Below are 25150 nucleotides of genomic sequence, written 5' to 3' on the forward strand. Positions count from 1 at the left end.
TACTTTTTATATATAAAAGAACTAGTCTTGTCTTTGTCACAAACAAGATTCTTATCATTAAAGGTAAAAACAATTTTTTAAAATATTTTAACAGATGTAGAAGGAAGGTCAAGAAATAAAGATAAAAGTGCTAGTTGCACTGGAATTGCAAACTGATATATTGAGATTGGATTTCGATATTGAATTTTATAAAAGGATTACCATCTTTGCTTTGCAGCTGTGCTTGCTTTATCTTTCACTAACATAGTAGATTATTATTTAAAGAAAAACATACAACGGGATTGTATTTGTAGTGTTTAGGTCTTTCTGAGTGAAAGTGCACTTTCTCTCCCCTTTGTTCTTCACGATGAGATTGCATACTTAAAATCGTGGCTTCTAAGATTTGTTCTTTCTGGAGAAAGAGAAAGGGTGGCAAATCAAGCCATAGCAAGGGGTAGTAAATTGGCTAGGGTCGGCCCTGATTGCAATCAGAATTATAGATGTACTACTTCAAGTACGAGTATTAACTCGCATAGTTTGGAAGTCTACCGCAGTTTCACAATGTGAAACGGAACTCACTTTTTTCCTTATTACAGTGAATACGTTTAAAAGTTCACCACGTCACTCCAAAAACTTATATCCAATTTACAAGAATTATTAACTTACAACAGGTAACAGGTACAGAAATCTTAATAGAGTCAAGTTTACATAATTTCATATGTCACTTTATTATTACATTTTTATATCACCCATTATTTCTCTTTCTACGTTTATAATGTTTTAGCAAATTGAGGTTGATCATCGAAATTGATGATAGATACTATAGAATAGATAGGTAAAATATGAGTAGTCTTAAATATCCTGTATCATGGATTTTTGTAGTTCACTCATACGGTTTCAACGTTTTCTGACAGTTTCCTCGGTGAAATCTGAAAGTTTCAAACCAGAAACAGAGCAAAGATTCCTCCCTTCCAATAGAATCGTTGTGAGAGAAAAGCAGATAACTTCACTTATCAAAACTTAAGAAAATTTGCTTCTTAGAAAAAGTGTGTTAATATATATGATCACTAATTTTAGTTCTTCATCTTTCCTGAAATTCCAGGTTAGTGTTAATCATAAATGAAAAGACCCCAACTGCAGAACATGGGCATGTTTGGCATTGGGGAATCGAGGAGAAAGACTAGTACAAAGAACGGTTGGAGACCTCAACTAAATTTAGGTCACAATCGTGAGGTAAATAGGAAGCTACATGAATTAAGAACTAGCGGGTTCGGTTTCTACCTCTACCAATACAGTTAGTCATAATTTTCTCTAATCAGTAGTAAGTCACTTGTTACATACTTAGACCATACAATACGATCCTTAGGGACTTCCGTCTTGATGTAGGAATTATACCATTAATTATATTTCTCTACCTTCCTTGTTTTCCTTCCATTATAGCTTTTACCATTTCATTTAGATTACAGTTCCTTTTAAACCTTTTCGATTGAGTGTTCCCAGTTAGAATCGAACCCAGGACCGCTTAATAGTAATCTTGTTTCAACATGTTGAATATATTCCTCATTATATACAGTACACTGTTTTAAACTTCTTACCTTATCTCCTCTTCTTGTACAATTGTATGCATAACAGTCATCAGGGGAGGACCAGTACGTGCCTTCAGGATAAAAGGTTCCGTTTACAACACACGCTACTTCCTCACATCTTCCACAACAATCCGTAGAAGTATCTGGAGCAGGAACATACCCCCAACCCTATAACAACAGGTGATTTAAATCAAACATTTATACGCAGATCACATAAAATTTCAGGATACTTAAAAATATATTTCTTTAACTTGAATAAACGTGGTAAAAAACAGAAGCATGAGACATAAGTACAAAAGTATTACGAAATATTTTATTTAAAGGTAAATAAAATCAGTTCTGAGTTATAAGGTTACGTTATCCTCAAACTCCATCGAATGACAATATAAAGAATATAAAGTAATAGATAATCGGTAGTTCTACCTCCTGTATAAATGAAAATAACTGATTGTTGCTCGAGATATGAATACTGCTAAGTTGTCTTGTCTTCGTCACCATTAATGGTGTTTAATAATTAGGTGCACCAACAACTAAGGTCAAGTGGGCTATAAATGCAGAAATATTGACTTATTTGTGTAGAATTTGGCTTATTTGTATAATAAAGTGTACAAAAGTTTGCAAATGGCGGACATCGCCATTTGCAATGATTGGCCGACAGTAAAGTCGAAGTGCCTGAATTATAGCGTAGAGAAATTGACAGCAGTTAAAAAGAGATTTCAGTAGATGCATGTAATATATATATATATATATATATATATATATATATATATCAAAGTCAGGTTAATTGTAAAATTGGGAAAAAGTAAAAATTAAATGAAATATAGATGAATAGAGTAATTGTGCGTGAGTGTAAATGTATTAGTGAGTAAATGTAAATGTGTGGAATGAATGTATGACGTGCACTTTTCACTTAATCCTCTTCCTCTTCTGCATTACACACCAGGGGATGTTAACACTATCGACTAATTATTATTCGACTGAAGGTCAGAATCTTTAGACCACCAATTGTATCAGTTCAAAAGATTTGCTACAATAAAAATGACACAAGAAAGAAGCACGCGCGAAAGGTAACTACAGTATATATAGATATCGAATAACACGTTTACTTATGATTGGTGTATAAAATAGTTCATAAATTTATTAGAAAACTTACCAATGGACAAGTGCGACTACATCTTTCTACTGTCTCCAGTTTCGCCAAATCTCCGTTCGGTGTTTTAATACATGTCACAGTTTTGCATTTATCGCCATCTGGAGACGGCCAGCTGTCTCCAACCTAAGTAAAAAAAATAAATAAAAATAAAAAAGCAAATGATTGCGAGGTACAAGTAATTTCAAATCAACTGAATTCATGTTAAAAAATAAAGTAATAAACATATTATTATTATTATTATTATTATTATTATTATTATTATTATTATTATTATTATTATTATTATTATTATTATTAAAGTATTCTGCCTGTTGGCAAGTCCTGGGACTAATGAGGAGTCTTTTTTTTTTTTTTTTTTTTTTTTTTTTTTTTTTAACTTTTGGTTTGAGCCTGGAAATATTTCTTCCACGTTTCTCGATCTTCAGCTTCCTCTTTTAGCTCCTAATATTTTCTTCTATTTCTCAAACCAACGATTAGTTGTGTTCTTCTTATTCCTCGCTTTCCTTCCATCTTTCCCTCTATGGCGGTATGAAGAAGATAATTTCTTCTCAAAATATATCCAATCCAATTGGCCTTTCTACGAATGATGGTGGCTAGAAGCGTCCTCTTCACTCCTATCTGTTTTAAAACATCTTTGTTTGTTACTCTTCCTGTCCATTTTATCTTCTCCATTTTCCTCCAACACCACATTTCGAAGCTCTCTAAATATTTCTTCTCTAACTACCGTAATGTCCAAGTCTCCGAGCCATACAATTTAATGCTCCATATATAGCACTAGACCAACTTCTTCCTTAATCCAATATTAAGCCTCTTAGTTAAGAGTGATATTTTCTTGTTGAATGCTTCCTTGGCAATGGCAATTCTTGACCTGATCTCTTTGGCGCAGTCTTTCGTCAAAATGCTTCTCAGACACTTGAAAATATCTACCTCCTCAAGTTTTCTGTGTTTTACTCTGACCCGTAACGGTGCATTTCCACGAGTTATTCTTATGACTTTCGATTTTTCAATATTCATTTCCATTCCATATAGTTTCCCAGTATATAAGTAATTTTCTGACATCACAATCACCCAGTATATTGGGTCTCTTCTAGTGTTTCGGGAAGCTTAGTTATACCGCTTCGTGCATCCAATTAATTCACCAGACATCGCAACATTTAACTGGATGGCGAAACAACACATTCACGAAAATGTTATTAAGAAAATTGAAAACTACATTTCATTAATACAAATTAATTTATGAGTATTTCAGTGAATTGATAAAAGAAATGCTTATTTAAAAAAAAAAAAAAAATAGTTATAAACACTATCATAAGATAAAAGGAAAATTGTTGTAAGATCTTCCTCTGCTGCTTCATCAAAAAGAGAGCAGGTACTATGTAGAAAGACAGGTATGTTAAAGAAAACAATAGTAACTTTAAAATGTCAACTCCTGTATCATATTATTCCATAATCAACGGAAGGAAGAAAGGTGCCAGAACTGACTACTTCAGTACTACTTTATTCTCTAAATAGTTTTCTTCCTCTTGTTCACTTTACCCTTCCCGTCTCATGAAGTTTCAGTGAAAATACTTACAGTAAAGCTTAAAAATAATATTGGATGTATTTCACACATCAATAGTTAAAGGTCCTCAGAGAGTTCTTTCAACACAACATTTTTTTTTTTAAATGATTATGTCCCATTTGATTATGACCCATGATTATGACCCATAAGTTGGAAGCAGCATCATAATGTATTGGTTAAGCAGTGGAGTTTCTTTTCTATCACGCTGATGAAAACGAGGCCTAATCGTTAAAGCTTTTTATAGATATTAACATTATTGTAAGACGCTCAGAGGTGAGATTTTAACTGTTTACAGCATAGCGTTCTTAAGAGCATGACATATTAAAAATAATACAAAACTTACCATTTTTCTTTTGTTTGTTTTTCATAAGTGAAAGGAGATAATGAAGTGCAACTTACCACAATCATAGATAACGTTATTCTACAACAGAAAATATGAACCTGAAGAATCTTCAGTGTTGCCATCTACAGAAATTACAGTGTTGCCAGAATAACATTTTCCCCAAAATCTAAGTTAAAGCAGCGACTAGAGGAATGAACTCAACTGCATTTGATTACGTATCATGTTTTGGAATCCTGTGAACTACATTTTAAATAATAGCTGTATTTAGTTTGTAATAAACAAAATAGTTTTAACATACAGCTATTAAAATTAAATAATAATGTTGTTTAAAAAGTAGAGGATACCAAAACAACATGACATGCCTTAACTTAGATTTTTGGGAAAATGTAATTCTGCCAACACTGTAATTTCTATGGATAGAATACTGAAAGTTCTTCAGGTTCATATTTTCTGTTGTAGAATAACATTATCTATGATTGTGGTAAGTTGCATTTTATTATCTCCTTTCACTTATGAAAAACAAGCAAAAGAAAATGGTAAATTTTGTATTAATTTTAGTATATCAGGTTCTTAACTAATTTCTGGTATATGATTTGGTTTCCACACCCATTTTGGGTGTGCTTTGCTCCTCAATCTCAGTAAAATGTTATTAAAATAAAAAGTCATATTCAAAAACTCTTGAACATCCATATTCTTTTTTAGACCCTTCTTTTCGCACCCATGTAACGCTGATACTTAAGCTTGAGAGAAAGTCTATGGATATATATATATTTGTTGCATATTCAAATGAAGATATCTAGTCTCTGAAAATGAGGTGGATGTTAAAATTTTGTTGAGCATAATTCTATTATTTCAGTGTCCCAACTATACATGTTTACTCCAAATAGACAAAACCCATTATTATCTTCTACAAAAAAAAAAAAAAAAAAAAAAAAAAAAAAAAAAAAAAAACACCACGAAAATCATATACGAATTCGTTCATAAAAAATTGAGTTAATATCTGATTTTTGTTCCTTTCGGGTACCCCTATGTTTCTATGCATAAAGATCTTCAGTTCCATTGGTCTAACATTTTATAAACAGATGCCAACTTCGATTATTCTAGGGAGCAAGGGCTTGAGTCAGTGACTGAAGCCCTTTCTGCATGAAGAATTATATTTGTTTTATATGTTAGTGGAAACAGCTATTGATTTCGTCCCATTCGGTGGGTAGACCTGAAACATCTGGAAGCTAGCAAAAAAACATATAGACATAGTTTTGTGTTTAGTAAAAGAGCAAAAAATAATTATTACATATAATTACATGCATACTGCGCTTTGTCTATAATTTACATGCAAGAAGGACTTCAGTCCACAGCGGAAACTTTTTTTTCTTTTACCATGGCAATGAGCATAAAAATGGCTTTCCTATACAACATTCGATTAATGTAATTTGTATCTACACGAAAAAGTGGCTCATTTTGATTTTATAGTTTCAAAACTGCAATGTTTTTCTTATTTGTCTCAAAACTAAGTTTATCTGACCGAAGCCCTTTTTCCATTAACTGATTCATATAAGAAAACGTAATTTCCCGGAGATAACATAAATTAAATTGCGATAATGTATAACTCTTGATCAGACCACATCGCTTAAAAATTGTGTCCCAGTGCAGCCCCTCATATTTCGATTGTCCTGCAGACAGAATTTTCTAGAAGAAAGTTTACCTCGTTAGTAGCAAATAAAATGCAACGAATAGGACATGTTTATTACCTCATAAACTCTTCCGTCAACAAGACAAGCTGTTTTCTTCGGATCTTTACAACATTTTCCTGGGACAGGGATCATTTCAATTCTGTATTCTTCCAAAATATCTTGTGGAATATCAAGACAGCTCTTTGTTACCGTTTGTAAGTGGACCTGCAAAGACAGTAATTATTAAGAGCTTACAATAATAATCAAAATTCTGCCTCCTATAGATCTGAAAAAAAAGTATGCACCTATGTACTGTTTTCTTAACATTAAAATTAAGAAATAATTGAAAGACACCAAATACGTTTATGTGTAAAAGTTAATAATACATAGAAGCAATGGTGCTATTCAGCCGGTAACTATCTTTGTTTTTAGAAATTCTTACAGCTACAGGGTTAAACATATGATTTATCAGAACAAGGTATAAGCGTTTATTCCTTAATCTCAAATGTTCAGATATCAAGAATGAGAACTGAGATCACATGAATGTAGTGGTGAGGGTTATTTGAAATGTATATATACCATTATCAACAATTGTTGATCCATTGCTAGATTAAGGTCTTTCCAATACTTTTTGACAAGCATCTATCTGGGATAATTCGTTTTCAAGATATTCGCAGTGCTACCTAATTTCGTAACACCACCTTGTATTAGGATGTTGTGGAGGTCTCTACTTGTCACTTGTGGTATCCAGTAAGAAAATTCCTTTTGTCTACCTTGTACAGTTGGTTTCCTAAGAGAGTTATATTTATCTATTTGACTATCCATCTACCATCTCTCTCGTGTATGTGTATATCTATTAGTGCTGTTGAATTTTTGCGACATTTGCGGTTTTCGGTTTTTGAGAAAACCGGTTTCTTGAAAAACCAAAACCGCAAATGCGGTTTTCAGAACGACATTTCGGTTTTATGAAATTTCACTTTTTTCAAAAACCGATTTCGACAGCACTAATATATATATATATATATATACAGAACCGGTTGTTGCTATATATATATCTAAGAGAATCAATTGTTAAAAAATTAGAAAAACATCACTGAATAGAAGTATATTTAATAATTGAATAATTACTCTGACGTTTGAATAAGATCAAATATTTATGATCAACTACTAAGTTCAACTTGTTAAAAGGCATAGAAGACTAATAAAATATAACTCTTATCACTATTTCCGTAATTGAACTCAGTTGAGAACATGAGTCTTTCAACCTGAAAGAATTAAAGTTACAACAAGCAACTGAATGCAAAAGATATGTTTAAGTTTAAATTACGGAATAGTAAGTAAGAATTGTGTTTCTTAATAAGTTAAGCATCCTTTATACCTTTTATAGTGTTGAAAAGTTCAGACGGGCTAACTTTGACAATGTTAAAAGCAATACGCAAGTTAATATTATCTAATTTAAATAGACCTAAATTATATTTTATTGTAATATAAGTTAAGATTAACATAGAAATGTACATTAACTTATATCAGAAGACAAATTTCAAGGAGTAAGACAGATAAAAAATTCCTAATGTTGTGTAAAAAATTGAACAGTTTTCTGCATATTATACTCTGTTACTCACCTGATCTTGTATACAGTATTGACAAACTCAATACACGTTCAAGTAAACACAACAACACACTGATCAAGGCTATGTGATAAAAAATATATAAAAACACAAACACGTGTGTGTTTTTATATATTTTTTATCACATAGTCTTGCTGAGTGTATTGTTGTCTTTAGTTTGATAACATGGAAACAAGGCCTGATAAAATAGTTAAATGAAGTGTATGGAAAAGAGAAAAGAATGGAATAAAATGTTTAAAATTCCACCTGACATACTAAAAATAATACAAAATTTACCATTTTTCTTTTGGTTGTTTATTCATAAGTGAAAGGAGATAATGAAATGCAACTTACCACAATCACAGATAATGTTATTCTACAACAGAAAATAGGAACATGAAGAATTTTCACTGCTGCCATTCATAGGAATTACAGTGTGACCAGAATAACATTTCCCACAAAATCTAAGTTAAGGCAGTGACTAGAGGAACGAACTCAACTGCATTTGATTACGTATTATGTTGTTTTGGTATCCTGTGAACTACTTTTTAAATAACATTATTATTTAATTTTAATAACTGTATGTTAAAACTATTTTGTTTATTACAAACTAAACGCAACTATTATTAAAAAAAATAGTTCACAGGATTTCAAGACAACATGACACTTAACTAAATGTAGTTGAGTTCGTTCTACTCGCTACCTTAACTTAGATTTTGGGGAAAGTGTTATTCTGGCAACACTGTAATTTCTATAGATGGCAACACCGAAAATTCTTCTGGTTTTATATTTTCTGTTGTAAAATAACATTATCTATGATTGTGGTAAGTTGTATTTCATTATCTCCTTTCACTTATGAAAAACAAGCAAAGGAAAAATGGTTTGTATTTTTTTTAGTATGTCAGGCTCTTAAGATTCTGAACGAATCGAAATTAAACCATCGTAAACTATGTGGATTGAAGAATAATATATAACCTATACAGAGAACATACATAAACAATTGAAATAGAGAAAGAGACAGAAGAAGCAATGGTTCAGAAAGATGTCAGTCAAAGGTACTCATTGTCGCCAATTCTGTTTTATCTCTACATTGAAAAAGCAACACGATATCAAGGACACTCACAGCCTTCTAATAGCTGTTCATGGACAGAAAATACATTCATTTAGTTTTGTGGACAATATCGCACTCTGGTAGATAGTTTAGAGACAGATTTAAACGCAGAGGAACAGGTGCTTCGCAGGCAGCAAATTCAACATGAAGATTGACAAGAATAGAACAAAAGTTATAATATGGGCAAGAATAAAATTAAGAAAGTAAAGATCAAATTAGGAGATCACGTGATGGAAGAGATGCAAGGAATTATGCTACTAAGGGAGTAAAATAAGCGATAATAGATGCCTACAAGGTATAAAATCTAGAAGAGCTCAGGCAAAGGAGTCATTCGATGAAAAACAAAAACTTTCTAGCATGGAACATCGATACAGAACTGAAGAACAGGCTGATGAAAGCATGTGGATACAAGGTGCTGTTATATGGTTGTAAGGCATTGCTTCTAAGACAAGAGAAAAAACGGAGAAGGAAAGACTTCGAAATGTAGTGCTATAGAATAATGTTGAAAATTAGTTGGGTGAATAAGGTATCAAATGAAAGAATATTAGAAATGGTAGAACAAAGGAGTAAACTGAAGATATTTTCAACAAAGATGATTTGACACACTATTAGACATGGAGTAATCACACTCTTAGCTATGGTCGAAATGACAGAAGGAAAATTAGCTAGAGGAAAGCCGTGATTGAACTATACCGACCAAGTAATATAAGATGTGGGGAAGAAAAAGTACAGGAAATGAAAAGTCTGGCTCAAGATAGGAAAGAGTGGAAAACTGTGTCAAACAATAATACAAGATGTGGGGAAGAAAAAGTACAGGAAATGAAAAGTCAGGTTCAAGATAGGAAAGAGTGGAAAACTGTGTCAAACAATAATACAAGATGTGGGGAAGAAAAAGTACAGGAAATGAAAAGTCTGGCTCAAGATAGGAAAGAGTGGAAAACTGTGTCAAACAATAATACAAGATGTGGGGAAGAAAAAGTACAGGAAATGAAAAGTCTGGCTTAAGATAGGAAAGAGTGGAAAACTGTGTCAAAAAACAATACAAGATGTGGGGAAGAAAAAGTACAGGAAATGAAAAGTCTGGCTTAAGATAGGAAAGAGTGGAAAACTGTGTCAAACAATAATACAAGATGTGGGGAAGAAAAAGTACGGGAAATGAAAAGTTAAGCTCAAGATAGGGAAGAGTGGAAACTGTGTCAAACAATAATATAAGATGTAGGTAAGAAAGAGTACAGGAAATGAAAAGTCTTGCTCAAGATAGGGAAGAGTGGAAAACTGTGTCAAACAATAATACAAGATGTGGGGAAGAAAAAGTACAGGAAATGAAAAGTCAGGCTCAAGATAGGGAAGAGTGGAAAACTGTGTCAAACAATAATATAAGATGTAGGTAAGAAAGAGTGCAGGAAATGAAAAGTCTGGCTCAAGATAGGGAAGAATGGAAAACTGTGTCAAACAATAATACAAGATGTGGGGAAGAAAAAGTACAGGAAATGAAAAGTCTGGCTCAGGATAGGGAAAAGTAGAAATTTTCGTCAAGATTGTTGAACTCATTAGAAAAAGAAAATATTGTCAGTTGGAATTTGAATTCATACTAGCAATAGTTGGGTTTATTCATAATATTTTCAATTAGACGTTCTCTTATAAAAGTATGTATCAGTTAACTGTAAATACGCTCATTGATTGTAGCATAAAGTCTATTAGTTTCTCGTCTTTGTAGTTATTTTCGCGTTAAATACGAGTGTCAATACATTCATAAATACTAAAAGAAGAACCAACTGCGCAAAAGTCGATTAACCCTAGACAGTATACATTAGGCCAAGGAAAGAACGCAGTATATGTGGTGTCTGGGAGGGGCCCTATATACTTCCATGATTTCCAATAGTTTTTGAACTGAAATTTTTTCTTCATATTTATTACATTTAAACAATTTATAACATTTATTTCTAAGTTTTTTTCTTTTTCTTTTTTACATTTTTCATTTATAACATCAACAATATATAACACAACATACTTCGCACATCATTGTCTGATAAATACCTGTATGATCACTTTATTTTCTGATCACAAATAATGTCCTGTGGTTAAATGGAGAGAAGTGTAAATCCGCCGACAGCAACAACTCGGAGAGAAATGAAAAAGCACGAGTGTATAACGTTCCACCTTCAAGGAAGCGCATTCGCCGTCTGGTAAATATTTTCTGGAATCTTATATATCTCCTGTATAGTGTCTGGGGTTAAGAAGGTATTCTTAGATATCCGTATAGTATTTAATAACAGACAATTATCTATAAGGTAGTCCACGAAAAACCGTAATACATTCCGATATCTCTTTTCATGTGTCTCATGTGTAGCAATCAAAAATCATATAACAATAATTACCCGTTACATCAGATGATGGAGATATTTTCCGCCAATGTCTATGTAACGTTAAGTTCGAAAAATAATGGTCTAAAACTCTGTAAATGCTATAACGATTGACATTTCGGCATGGGTTTAAATTCGCTCCTTGAGTTCCGTTACAGTTAGTGCATTGTTTCATAAACCCTATATAAGTTACATGCGCAGTTAGAATTCGCGCGCCGTTAAATCTTGTAGCTGCAGAAGTCATGACTCCTTGTTTATTGTATTCTGTGAACAACTCATAATCGTGATGAAGAGATTCCTGTAAGGTATGATACGTTGCCACGTCCTGCTAAAAGAACCGATATTTGCGTTCGTATCAGTTAGTTGCTGTGAGAATTGACCAAATATTCATGTACTTAAGAATGTCTACGCTACCTTTTAAGATCGCTGGAACAACTATTATAACACCGTGTCAAATAGTGGTTTTGTGATAGCGAGATGACTGTTTAAAGAGCAAAAATAAACTTTCTGTATGCGAGACCTAGTGTTTGAATCGTTAATATTGCCCGAGGAGTGAAAACTATGTTTCATCTTAGATGAAATATTGAGGTACGTTGAAATGTTTGTCTATCAGCCCATCTTTTTTCCTTTTAGCCCTTGCACTATTGTTACTTGATATGATTTCATGTCGAGAAATCTCATAGACACTAAGTGCTTATCTCAATAACGTTCTAGTAGATAGTAACTGTCACTGTCAGCGAAATGAATCGTAAATTCATTAAATTCAATGACTCGGCTTCATTTGGCACGCAAAGAAAAAATTAAAAATGTGTGATTTGTTTCTTTTCTTTAGCTTCATGTGTAACATATTATATCTGTCCATTATAATATACCTGAAATGGGGCTTGCCTTGTAACTTCAGTTCCCTCATGGTAAAGAAGTTAGCGTTCGCTCCTTTGGCGTGAGAGACTTGCTGTAAGTTTACTCTCATACAGCCTCGCTGCTGGAAAGAGCACTAACACAAAATCAAATCAAATCTTTTAACTTGAAATTTTGAGAAATCTCATTGTTCCCATTGAAAGTAACATTTGTTATTCTATTGAGAATTAAACATTTTTGTTTTAGTATTTTAGGAATAATAATACGCTCTTAAATTGCCTTCGTTGTATGTTTATTTTTAAATTTGCCTGGCGCCAAATGATTTTTGTCTTGGCCTGGCGCATCAGTGCACTATAAATGGACAGTCGCTGAATTAGTAGATTCATTTCGGGTTTTCATGTACCATCCCATAAAAAAAGTATGATGTTAAAAGTACATATTCTTAATACAAGTTTTGTTGCTGAATTTATTATTAGACTAGCTGAAAAGACCATTCTTCGCACGGAAAGAAGAGGTTTATGAAAATTATTTGAATCTTTTCTCTCCTTTAGGATAAGATGAGAGATCAACTTGAACTAAAACGACATATTCATCTCAACGAACCGAAAAACTAATGATTGGACACTAATATCGGTCGTTATCTATTATTTACACACCTCCATACCGAAAGGGGGATGAATTGGACTTAAACAGGATTGGGGATATCACCATTCATCTCAATGACCCCAAAAGCTATAGATTAAACACTGATATCGATAGCTTCGATTACTTTTCAGGTCAACTTTTTCTACTTTCATCTCCCATGCCGATGAGGATGGATTCGGATACGGCATCCGGTAGTCACTAACCATCTCAGTAACCAGACAACTATGGTTGATTATTTTTCCATATCACCACCTTCTCCCCCCATTCCTCATCTTCATGGCAATGGAGGATGAATTTGGGCTTTAACGATATTGGGATTGGGACTACTTGTTTTAGTGATCAAGAAAACTACGGATTGGAAACTAATTTTTTTTTTTAGATATCATACTCTTCATCCCTCTCTCCCGCTTTCCTTGCCGAGAATGTGTAAGACCAATCATGTACCAAAGATAATCAACACCAATGTAACTGTCTAGGATGAGTTGGCAAACAAACAGGTTATATTAATTTTTATTTATATAAATGACATTCTTCTCTGTCTTACAGAGATTTTCATTTTAATAAGTGGCAGTTCTTGAGGATAGTCACATCGGTAAAACTACTTCAAAGTAAAGAAAGTAATCTTACCTTGCTTTCTTTAACTTGAAACATGGTCACTTACTCTAAGGGAAGAACATAGACTGAAAGTATTTGAGAACAGGATCCTGAGAAGAATATTCGGACCCAAGAGGAACGAGAATGGGGAATGGCGGAAGCTTCATAACGAGGAACTACATAGTTTATACGGTTTGCCCAACATTGTTAGGGTCGTCAAGTCTAGGAGGCTTAGGTAGGCAGGTCATGTAGCTAGAATGGAGGAAAGTAGAAACGCTTTCAAAGTCTTGACTGGTAGACCCATAGGAAAACGACCATTAGGAAGACCTAGGCGCAGATGGGAGGATAATATTAAGATGGATCTCGCAGAGATAGGAATACAAAGTAGAAACTGGATGCAATTAGCTAAGGATAGAAGTCAGTGAAGAGCTTTTGTGAACGCGGCACTGAACCTCCGGGTTCCATAGGCCATAGAGTTATATATATATATATATATATATATATATATATATATATATATATACCTAGAAATCTAAGATCACCAGAATTTACATCGGAAAAATTATAAACATCGAGATATTCCAATTGTAGTATCAAAGATCTTCCCTACATAGAAGAATATTAACATTTTAGAGGCTTTTATTTCGTTGAAACTAATATACCAGTAGATGAATATTTCCATCACACGTACCGTGTTGTTGGACGAAACACACTTGTAGCTCGTGCAGAAATCTTCTGATGTCCACGTTGTATCTGCATCATACTCTTCTCCATCTACAACACACTTGACTTGCACACATTGGCCACAACAGTTGGGAGACTCAGGTGGTGAAGGTCGATACTCAAAGCCCTAGTTGTGTGTGAAATAACAAACATCATATAAGTAATAGAAATTTACCTTTATTGTAAGGCGTAAGAGAAAGATGTTGTGATATTTAGGGATATAATATTGATATTCTATTGGCCAAAATATGTCAAGGTGGCATATATGTCACGCATGGGTTTTAATGCCTCATATTTTGTTTGGTAAGTTATTAATGCAAGTTTTTCTTTCTCAGGATTGTAAAGGAATCCTGGAAGATTCATCATGGAGAGATTGAGTCCTGAACAACGCACGAAAGTGAATGAACTGTCTTTTGAAAATCAAAGATCAATCATACTCACCCAGAGAGCATACCGTCGGCACTTCAATGTGCGCCTGACTTAATTGCTCCAGATTTTTTCCTTTGGGGATATCTCAAAGAACGTGTATATGTTAACAAACCAACAACCATCGAGCAACTCAAAAACAACATAAGGGCAGAGATCCGTACGTTACAGCCAGCAACTCTTCGTAAAGTTATGCACAATGTACTTAAAAGAGCCAACCTTTGTGAGGCTGCAAATGGCGGACATTTGAAAGACATAATTTTTCACACATAGTGTTTTCAAATCTCCCAAACATGTACTTTTTTCCTGTGACAAGAATAATTACTTCCATTTACGAACACAAACGTTGTATTGTACACTGTTTCAACCTATGCGTGACATATGTGTCACCCTGTATAACACTTTAACTCTCTAGAACGTCTAGGTGGTTCAAAATAATCTGGACACTCAAGAATATGACTTGCTTATAGGTTATATCAACTATTTCATATATTCTTCACACACGCTTGCCCAGAGGCCGTATATACAAATAAAAACGTACCAATGTTACACGCTCACCACGTGCAGGGGTTTGGTTTATGTGGCGCGATATTTTCTCAATTAATATTGAAACCGGAAGTGATAGTAGATTTCCATCACTTCTGGTTATAATAGAAAGATTAGAGTGGAGATAGAATATGTTCTTGGGATGCTTAATTGAAGAATATGTTCTTGGGATGCTTAATTGAAGAATATGTTCTTGGGATGCTTAATTGAAAAATATGTTCTTGGGATGCTTAATTGAAGAATATGTTCTTGGGATGCTTAATTGAAGAATGTTCTAGGGATGCTTAATTGAAGAATATGTTCTTCGGATGCTTAATTGATTACAGACAACCGCTCTGCTCTATGTATTACCGTTTCTACTCTATAGCTATCACCATTAAAACTGGAGGAGATTTTTCTACCACTTTTGGTTTCAATAGAGGGTGATGAGAGAAGTTTGTACCTCTTTTTAGAACATTAAATCGATTCCAAGAAAATTGTTCTCGTTATCCCTTACTGGTTTTCCTCTATGTAGATCTAGAGGCCGCGGTGGCACAGTGGTAGAGCGTTCTTCACCAGTGTGTGAGGTCCCAGATTCAATTCCAGCTCGCGCCAAGTGGACTTTGTTGTGAACAAACACCGTGTGCATGGGTTTCCTCGGGGTTTTTTCCGAGCTCATCTGTGGCTAAGCGGTTAGCGTACGCGCTTTTGGCGTGGGAGACCCGGGTTCGATTCTAGGAAGGAGCTAATGTGGTTCGGATTCCACGTTAATCAGTAGGTCCACGTCTCATATAGTCTCGCTCCTGAAGGGGACGTTAAAATCAACTCAACTCGGGTTTCTTCCGTTTCCTCTCACTTTCTTCATTCCATCATTTCATTCATTTCTGATCATCGTCGTCTCCTTTAGCCTAGCCGGCATGACCCTGAGACGTAAATCTTAAAAGATTTAATTTCACTTTCTATGTACATCTATATTGAAACCGAACGCTGTTATGGATTTCTATTATTTTTGTTTTTAGTAAAGTCAAAGAGGAAGACGAAATGTGTTCTTGGGGCACTCAATTGCTTATAGGAAACAGTTCTCTGCTATCTAATATCGTTTTTGGTCTGCGTAGATCAATATTGAAATCAGACGCTGTAGTGAATTTCTATCACTTCCGGTTTTAGTAGATAGTTAAGGATGGAGATTATATGTATCCGGACCAAAATTTTTGGTGATCTATCAAAAGTAATTCTTGAGATTTTTTTATCTACTAGGCGGACAGACACACAGATAGACAAGATAATATATATAAAGACGTTTTTAATATTATTCATACATGCATCGGTTATTTTGGATATGGAAATACCCTTCTAGACATTGAAAAAAATATAAAGCAAGTCAAGTGTGAAATAATTATCATTACCATTCTGTGCAATGTAAGACAGTGGCGAGAGTTCGTAAGGTAAATGTAAGTTAAAAGGTACGGAGAGGCCTTGGATATCCTCCCGGTATGTAGGAAACTGAGTCCAGACCTGGCAACCTGGCGGAGACTTGCTCGAAATATAAACTATAAATGTACAGACGTCGGAGGATGGATAGACTATCTGTCTCTCACTCAGTCTCTCTCTATCTTTCTTTCTCTCTCTCTCTCCCTCACACACGCACATATGTAAACACAGCTCGGACCTAAATTCAATCCGTTAGTTTTTACTGTGAGTGACCAGCACAAAATATTCTAATGATGGAGAACAGGTACCTATGGACACTGGCGTCCCTGGCATGTAAAATTTAAGGTGGGGACATCAAAGAAAGTTATTTAAATGGTACTACGTAGCCCAACCTGTTTATTATCTTCGATTCCATTTGTTATCTTGCTGCTTACCTTCACGGACCCTCTGAGGTACATCAAGAACTCTGTTATAATCGTTTCACAGCCTGAATATTATATTCCAAATAAATATAATACTTATTATTAATATGTTATTCTGTCGTTAGTAAATAAATTAAATTAGAATAAAATATTAAATATTGTGTACTTGAAAATATTGGGGGGACGCGTCCCCCTCGCGCCCACGGCAGAGACTCCCGTGTCTATGGATAGGGAACAGGTACCGACTATTTCAATGTACACTTTATTTCAGCCAAAAAATAAATTAGGTGAAATTTCAACGGTATTATTTTCTTTAAGAAAAGGTATGTTAAGCGGTTACTTTCCCCACCCCATTTTGACTATGCGGGAGTTTGCTATTTCGTTGCGGAAGAGCGGGAGTGAACGTCGAAATGCGGGAGACTCCCGCATAGGGCGGGTGAGTTTGTAGGTCTGTGAATCTGTGACACATCGCCAAAGCCCATCAACTGTAACTGGGTGAGACAGCTGGTGTGCGAGACGTTGTGCAAGTGGAATTCGACCGAGAAAAAGAAATAATGCTATAAGCGACATTCGCGGCACGATTGGAACCACATAGTAGAGTGAGTCGGAAATAGTGCTTTAAAAAGTACATTTTCTAACTTATTAAATTCTAATAGTGCGGAAAAGTTGCGTATTCGGATGCTATTGAAGGGGAAAATAGTGAAAAATTCCTATCTTTTAACTTCAATTCGCGGAAAAGACCTAAAGGTTGAAAACTATGACAGATTATTTACTAATGTAACACACACATTTTAAAGATTGTTTTTAGGGTTCGTGCATATGGCCTTAAGGTGAATTTTGGTGAAAAATTGATTTTTTAATAGTATTACAAATATATACACTTTTGTATTAAAAGAATGTATAAGGCTCTTTCCTTCTCCTTCGTTCCAGAGAGTGACTTTATATACTCAAATTGGAGATGAAAATAATATCTTGCAGGACTTCTCCATTTCGCAAAATTCCTTTTGTTAAAATAATCTAGATCTCATCACATGAAGTGACTACAATTTGAGCTTTATCGAAGGTCTATTCTACCATTTAGAGCATGTTAAATCATATTGTTTCACCATTATCAGTTAAGGACGTCATCTTGAAATCGGATTTCCTGTCGCATTTAGATTGCAATCTTTCTCTAATATAGTTATCTGCGTTACAAAAAAAACTTTCTATTTGAACTGTGCCCCTTCTGGCGCTGCTATCGATGTGTGTTCTCCCTCGAAAGATGAGGGACAAGTTGCAGCGGCCGAAATCTTTCAATTGTTGGACGGGACGCGGAAGCGTTGCCACAATGAATTATTTCACGGACTTCGCTGTGCTCTGTCTTAGCCATTCTAAGTAGCCTACGATCTTCATTCGTCAAGATTAAACGACTGAATGACAGATTGGCAACACAGCGGAGGACATTCACTTCTTTTCCCTCAGCAAACGGAGAGTTTCATCCGTCAGAGGGTAAGCGGGGATGGGGACGAAGTATATTTCGCATATTTTCCGAGGGCACACCTCAGATAAACAGGCTCTACCTTGTTCGCACATTTGTCTCCCGGACTTTGTACCAAGTTCAATACATCTTTCTGCTGTTTGGGTGAGACAGGGGAAATTTATAAATTCAGACTTAAGTAGAATTTTATTTTCCATAAATAATAAAACATTTTCTGTTGTAAAGCTTTCCGCCATTAAAGGGAAATACACGAAGCTGAATTTGTCGCTTACTGAATTTGCCGCATGTAAGTTGAAATGTTTAAACACTTAATTCTCATAAATAAGTAGTGACGCTGGCGCCGGATGTGTTCTACTTCATCCATAGATTATAAAATTACAGCAAAATATAGATTTTCTATAGTGTTAACAGTTTTAAATAGTAAAAATTGTATTATAAGTAAGCTTGAAACTCTGGTACTTATTCAGGCGCCACTTTGTGAGATCCCAAAATCTACGGTAGTAGTTTAAACATATTTAAACATTGTAAGTATGAAGCGCGCCCACCATACAGCTTCGTCGCTAGTTTCATTTGACTTTCAGCAATCGCAATTTTTGAAATTCTTATACAAGAAAAATAAAAACACTCACCTGATCACATTCTGTAATGCAATTATTCACTGTTATGACCTTTCGTAGGGAGCCATCTGGAGTTTCCATACACTTGACAGTTTTGCATCTGTCTCCGTCTGGTGAAGGCCATTCTTCTCCAGCCTGAAAATGAAATATGATAGATATTTAGTCTACAAATAACGATTTCCAATATATTTTTAAAATAATTAGCTGAACCTGTGATATTTACACAGCGCACAGTTCTAATATGAGAGTGAATCTCCTTCCCACGTCTCACTATATCTATGCAAGTCCCTTTACGAACACAAGTAAAGAACAGAAACACTCTCAAAGGGAGTGAATTGCTATAGGCAAACATATACATGTAATATTTGAATATACAGAATGTTGGGGGAGTTTGGGGCAAATATTTTTTTCTTATAATTCCATATCCAAGTACGTCTCATTATGGGTCCATAAGCCTTCGAAGTTTGCCAGCTTGCAATAGATTTTGTAATTTCAGATGAAAGTCCGTCAACGCGTTTTACGTAGCTTCTCTACTGGTTGCCTTTCACAAGGGTGTCAACCTAATTCCAATAATAAACTAATAGGATCAAAACGATGACTAAGATGTAAAATAGAAAAATAAAGACAAGTTTTTTTTTTTTTTAATTTGAATGAGAATTGGCAAATTTATACAAAATTTGGAATCGAAAAGCGAAAGTGGCACGTCTCTAGCACTTGCAATTTTCGAGATCTCATTGTTGAAACGACTGACCACAAACATAAACTTTTCTAGCATTTTAATATATAGACTAGCTGACTGAACCTGCTCTCTCTACACAGCGTATCATTCACATATGAGCATGAATCTCTTTGTCATTCATCACAACATCTGTCCATGTCCCTTTACAGACACAAGTGAAAAACGTCTTGATAAAGATCGGCAAGGGGTACCATAAAGGGAGATTTTTTTTTCGATTATTTTTTCAATATCTCGCACCGTTTGCAATATTTGAACCTACTTCCGGTTGGAGTTTCTTATTCATGTATAGCCAGTGTTTTCTTTCTTCTTGCATGGAGTATGTAATAAGGAAATACATTACATACACAATTAATTATGCCAGTGATATATGGGCAAAACACTCCAAACAATAAAATTTCATCTTAGACTGAAGAAATGGTTATCCTTCGTTTATCATTATCATTTGGCCATGAAACAAACCCCTGAGAGATATACAAACCCTGTGTACGACTATGTGGTATTAGGATGTATAAGGCGTAGGATATGATGTTTTTTTTAAATTTCAACACTTCCATTGTAGGGGGGAGGGGGACATTGGTACACGGGGCACATATGTACGTGGTAGATATTTTTCCACTGTGAAGAGGTAAATGGACAACAGTTTGGTGTTGGCAACATTGGTGACAAACGAACATCATAAGGCACAGTTGATGGATGGACGCAGCGTTCTTTTCTCTGTGCAGAAAAAAAAACTTGATTTCTTAGAGCAGAAGTAAGTTTTCACTTATGTCTTTGTAAGCTTATATTTGTAATAAGCACTGAATTTTTGAAAACTTATGTATGTTGCATGAAAGTGTAATTCTTTACAAATAATTTCATTTATGTTCAATTGGCCTGCGTCGAGTAATTTTTCAGTTATAGGCGCCGTCATCATTGGTTAGCATCCCATGAATCGGTACCTCCTGTGTGTTTGGTGGAATGTTCGTGGCATCATGCATCGGGAAGTGCTACCAGCTTTGGCAGAGCATCATTGCAAATGTGTACTGTCAACAGTTGGTTTTACTAAAGAACAACTAAAACTATGGAGCCAGCACATCTGAATCGCAAAGGAGTCTTCCTGTTACAGAACAAAGCTAAGCCAAACGTGGCTAGAATGGCCCGGGACACCATTCTATGCCTTGGAAGAAAAGAAAAAAGAAAAAAGAATCCTATTCTTATCTCTTAATCTTCCAAGTATGAATATCAATTCCGTATAATTGGTGAAAACAACTAACAGCTCACTATATATTCATAACTTCCTATCTACGTCCTTACAAAAGTACTTGCTCGAAAATGTCTAGGGTATTTGGCTCATATCAAAGAATATTAAATGAAATTTCGAGAAATTAAATAGGAGATAATCGTTTATTTACAAATAGAATACTCTAATTAAAAAGTAGGGTACTAACTTTAATTCAGGACGCCACTCCGCCCTATATGCACTCTATCTTCCTTCTTACCCTTCCCCAATAACTAATGGAGAAAGGAAGTATTTTAATCTAAACTCTAGAAATCTTAATTTCCTTATTAATCAAATTACTCTCTATTATAGCAGGGACCTGTGGAAATACGGTTTACAGAATTCAGTTACTTCTGGACCGTACTCCTTGCTTTTAAAGATGGGACCTTGACTCAAAGGTCACTGTCTGGCCTAAACCTGTCTCTGGGACTCCAAGTTAAGTCCACAAAAGGATTCTATCTAGCTTAAGCAAATAATTAGATAGGTTAGGTTGGTATTAGGGATAGGATGTCAGCCTCTACTCACGGCTCTATCTAAATTTCCTTACACTCAAGGAAATAAAGGAATTTGGTTAGTTACTCACTCTAACACTCTCTTAAATGAAAGTTGCAGTGAGAAATCTCTAATCTCTTACAGCACCTAAATATGCTATAATTACATAGGCAGGGATCGAACCCAAACGCATTTGGATTTCAAAATAAATGTTCCTCCACCACTAGGACGGAACCAAAACCTCGAGTCTATAAGTGCGTCACTCACCTCCGCCATAGACCCTTAGGAAGCTTATATACTCCCATTCTAAACAAGCAATAGTAATCCAATAGCCTCTGTTATAGGCGTAGGATTAAGCATCTAAAAATACCAACTTATTTCCTAAATCCCTATCATTTGTATATCCTACCTCACGGCCAAAGCTCAATTGCTTAAGCGGGCATCTGTAATGTAGTAGAATCACTATTCTGTCTACATACAGTAACTAAACTAGAGGGGACTCTCTCCAAACTGCACTATTCACTTCCAGTGCAGCGGAATGGCTGGCCAAGATCCTACATTCAGGAATCCTCAAAACGCACAGCAACGAAGATAGGGGAGGCAGCCTTTTTATACGTTTTGACCTGCTAAAAAAATAGCAACAAAAATTCTTTAGAAAGTTTTTTAGCGTCAACTTCTAGAATGGAAAATTCCCAATAAGGGAGACTGAAATACAATGGATTTAGCAGCTAGCCTCCTCGACAGGCTTCAAAAAAAAAAAAAAAAAAAAAAAGTTAGCATGGAAAAAGCAACGATAGAACTAGCTAAACTGTAAATAATATGGTTAATTCTTAAATAATAGGGGATGATGCTCTAATATATATATACATAAATATACAACATAAATTGATTAAATATTTCCTTACACTAATAATAATAAAATAAATGAATAGATATATATACCAATAAATTAATATACTCCAGGCCTGGATTTCTATCTCATAAATAAACACAATTATTAAATAGAGCAATATTTAAAATATATCATTTATATTTGAATCTAATATCAGCAAGGTCGCAAGACGTACCTTGCAGCCTTTTACGGGAAATACTACTGCATCCGCCACACACCCCGGATATTGCACCATCCGATTACTACCTGTTCTGGATGGAATCCATGGCCTTTCAGAATGTTGGCAGAACGTCGTCGATGCTGATGGGACTATTTTTATCTTCCAGGTACGTCTTAGGTGACATATCTATGTTCGAAGGTTGTGGGTGAAAAAGCGACAGAACTTTCTTAGTTACCTTTAAAATAACAAAGCTCTGCCTCCTTTGGAGACAAGGGGACGCTCGAACCAAAATTGTAACATCTTTTCCAGTTAGTAGTTGAGGTATGAAAGATCTCAAAATTTTGTAAACTGTAGGTAGCCCTTGGATATTCACTTCTATTTTTCCTTATAGAGACTAAACCTCATTTATAGTACGTTTTTATCTTTGTAAATAGCTTGCGGAGCTTCTAAATTTTGATGAGAACACAAGCAAGCATTGGACTTTTTTATTTTATTTTATTTATTTATTTATTTATTTATTTTTTGTAACAGGTTGAACAAGATCTATTGAATTACTAAAGATTCTTACAAATCTTCACATTTTTTTATGAAACATGTTTTTATTTTGCATTTTTGCTGCTCTAGAACCTAAAATCTATTGTTAAAATACTTGAGTTTGTGGAAGATTAATTGAATGTTATATCTCAAAATATTTCAGGGAAAAATAAAACAAAAAATAATTACACTATCTCTATTATCAAAGGTCTGTCTGATATTTCACTTTGCTCCTACCAATCTGCCATAAGCCAGTACAAATCTGCCCCCACATGAGGAAGATTGGTACAGCTTGCAGACTTTTCGTAAAATATAATTTACTCCAGGTAGGACATTAGTAGAAACAATATTGTAATTGTAATTGTAGCTAAAGAATCACAGTTTAAGTAGGAAGAAAAAAACATGTTTCTCAAGCTGATGATATGTTCTAAAATCTCGGGTAAGTAAAAATCGTACCAACGTCCCCCCTCTCCCCTTCCCCTAAAAAATGTAATAAAGAAATAAGGGCCATGTTTTTTAAAATATTCAATTACACAAAATCTACCGAAATCTATCAATCTACACAAAATTTGGAATCAACTAGTGAAAACAACACGTTTCTAGCACTTGTGGTTTCGGGATTTCATTGTCGAAAGGATTGGAGGCAAACATATAAACTTTTCTTTGAAGACAAACTTATAAACCTACCATTTTAATATATAGATTGTCCACCATGTTTTACGTCGTTTCAACCCTTCCTGTGTCTAAAGGTAAAGAGTAAAAAGCCTAGCAAATAATGTTAGAGGAGTTCAAAAGCCGATGTTCTCTTTCGTATTGTTTAATCTACATTTGCAGATGAGTAACTGATTTACCTGTTTTGTAAAACAGATTGGTAAAATTACAATTTTAATGTAACGTTGGAAATTTCTATGGATTATGACATAGCTTTTGATTGACAGAAGTGCTTCGCTTTTACTGTTGTTGGAACATGGAAATAATAGGCTATGTAACTTATTATGTATCCATTCTTTTTAACTTCTGAGCTTTCTCATGTTTCGAACAAATTGGGTAAAACGGAAACAAAGAATACGTAAGAAAAACTTACCAAAGCAATAACTATACATTTACAATAACTTGTATTAAAGTTTCGATGATTCTTCATTTTCATCATCAGATACACCAGAAATCTGATGGAAATGATAAATTGCCGAAACGGTCATGTTCAAAATTTATTTCTAATTCTGTCATATCCTTTCCGAGTATATCAGCCACTGAAGACATAATATGAAAGCTTCTAACATCAGTAACATTAGATTGAAATACGTAATTGCTCTTTGTTGAATAAACATTCAGATCTGATATGTACACAACCTTACTAAATATAATAATTTTATTATTAATCTCCTAGATCAAGCACGGAAACTTCTAAACCATTTTAAAACATGATAAGGGTCATATGTTACACATACTCTGTCATACAACCGGATGGCAAAAAGTTGTAACAACCAGACTAAAGAATACTACTTCAAAAATTCGGAACATTTCCCCTACACCTAACGGATGAGAATCATTACTGAACAATTTTCACCCAGTCTACTTTAGCAAGAACCTCGATTCATTTTCTCAACACCAACAAAAGCTATTATTAATATATAATAAACTTTTGTTTCTTAGATATATAAACAAATTCAAATTTACTATTAAGGCATAGACTTTGATCATATTTTGCTATTTATTTTTAGTTGTAAATAGATCCAAACTTATTATTAAATATATAGTTATTGCTTTGATCATATTTTGTTATTTATTTTTACTTATAAATAGATCCAAACTTATTAAATATATAGTTATTGTTTTGATCATATTTTGTTATTTATTTTTAATTGTAAATAGATCCAATCTTATTATTAAATATATAGTTATTGCTTTGATTATATTTTGTTATTTATTTTTTAGTTAGGTGATTGTAGAAGTAAAAATTAGGTGATTGTAGAAATCTTTGGAC

The 25150-nt window shown here is 34.3% G+C and overlaps 1 protein-coding gene across 1 annotated transcript in view; it reads right to left on the minus strand.

Annotated features, from left to right (window-relative positions):
• Positions 1–25150, minus strand: part of Hml (hemolectin) — a 403631-nt gene that overhangs the window by 20805 nt on the left and 357676 nt on the right. Inside the window, exons 79-83 of the mRNA XM_081740590.1 lie at positions 19104–19226; positions 14162–14320; positions 6371–6517; positions 2719–2841; positions 1575–1733 (exon numbers count right to left, since the gene is read on the minus strand). Of these exons, the coding sequence (XP_081596716.1) occupies positions 1575–1733; positions 2719–2841; positions 6371–6517; positions 14162–14320; positions 19104–19226 (711 nt within the window). The remainder of the gene's footprint in view (positions 1–1574; positions 1734–2718; positions 2842–6370; positions 6518–14161; positions 14321–19103; positions 19227–25150) is intronic.

This window comes from Thermobia domestica, chromosome 15, assembly GCF_964235325.1.
Source record: "Thermobia domestica chromosome 15, izTheDome1.hap1.1, whole genome shotgun sequence".
Classification (NCBI taxonomy): Eukaryota; Metazoa; Arthropoda; class Insecta; order Zygentoma; family Lepismatidae; genus Thermobia; species Thermobia domestica.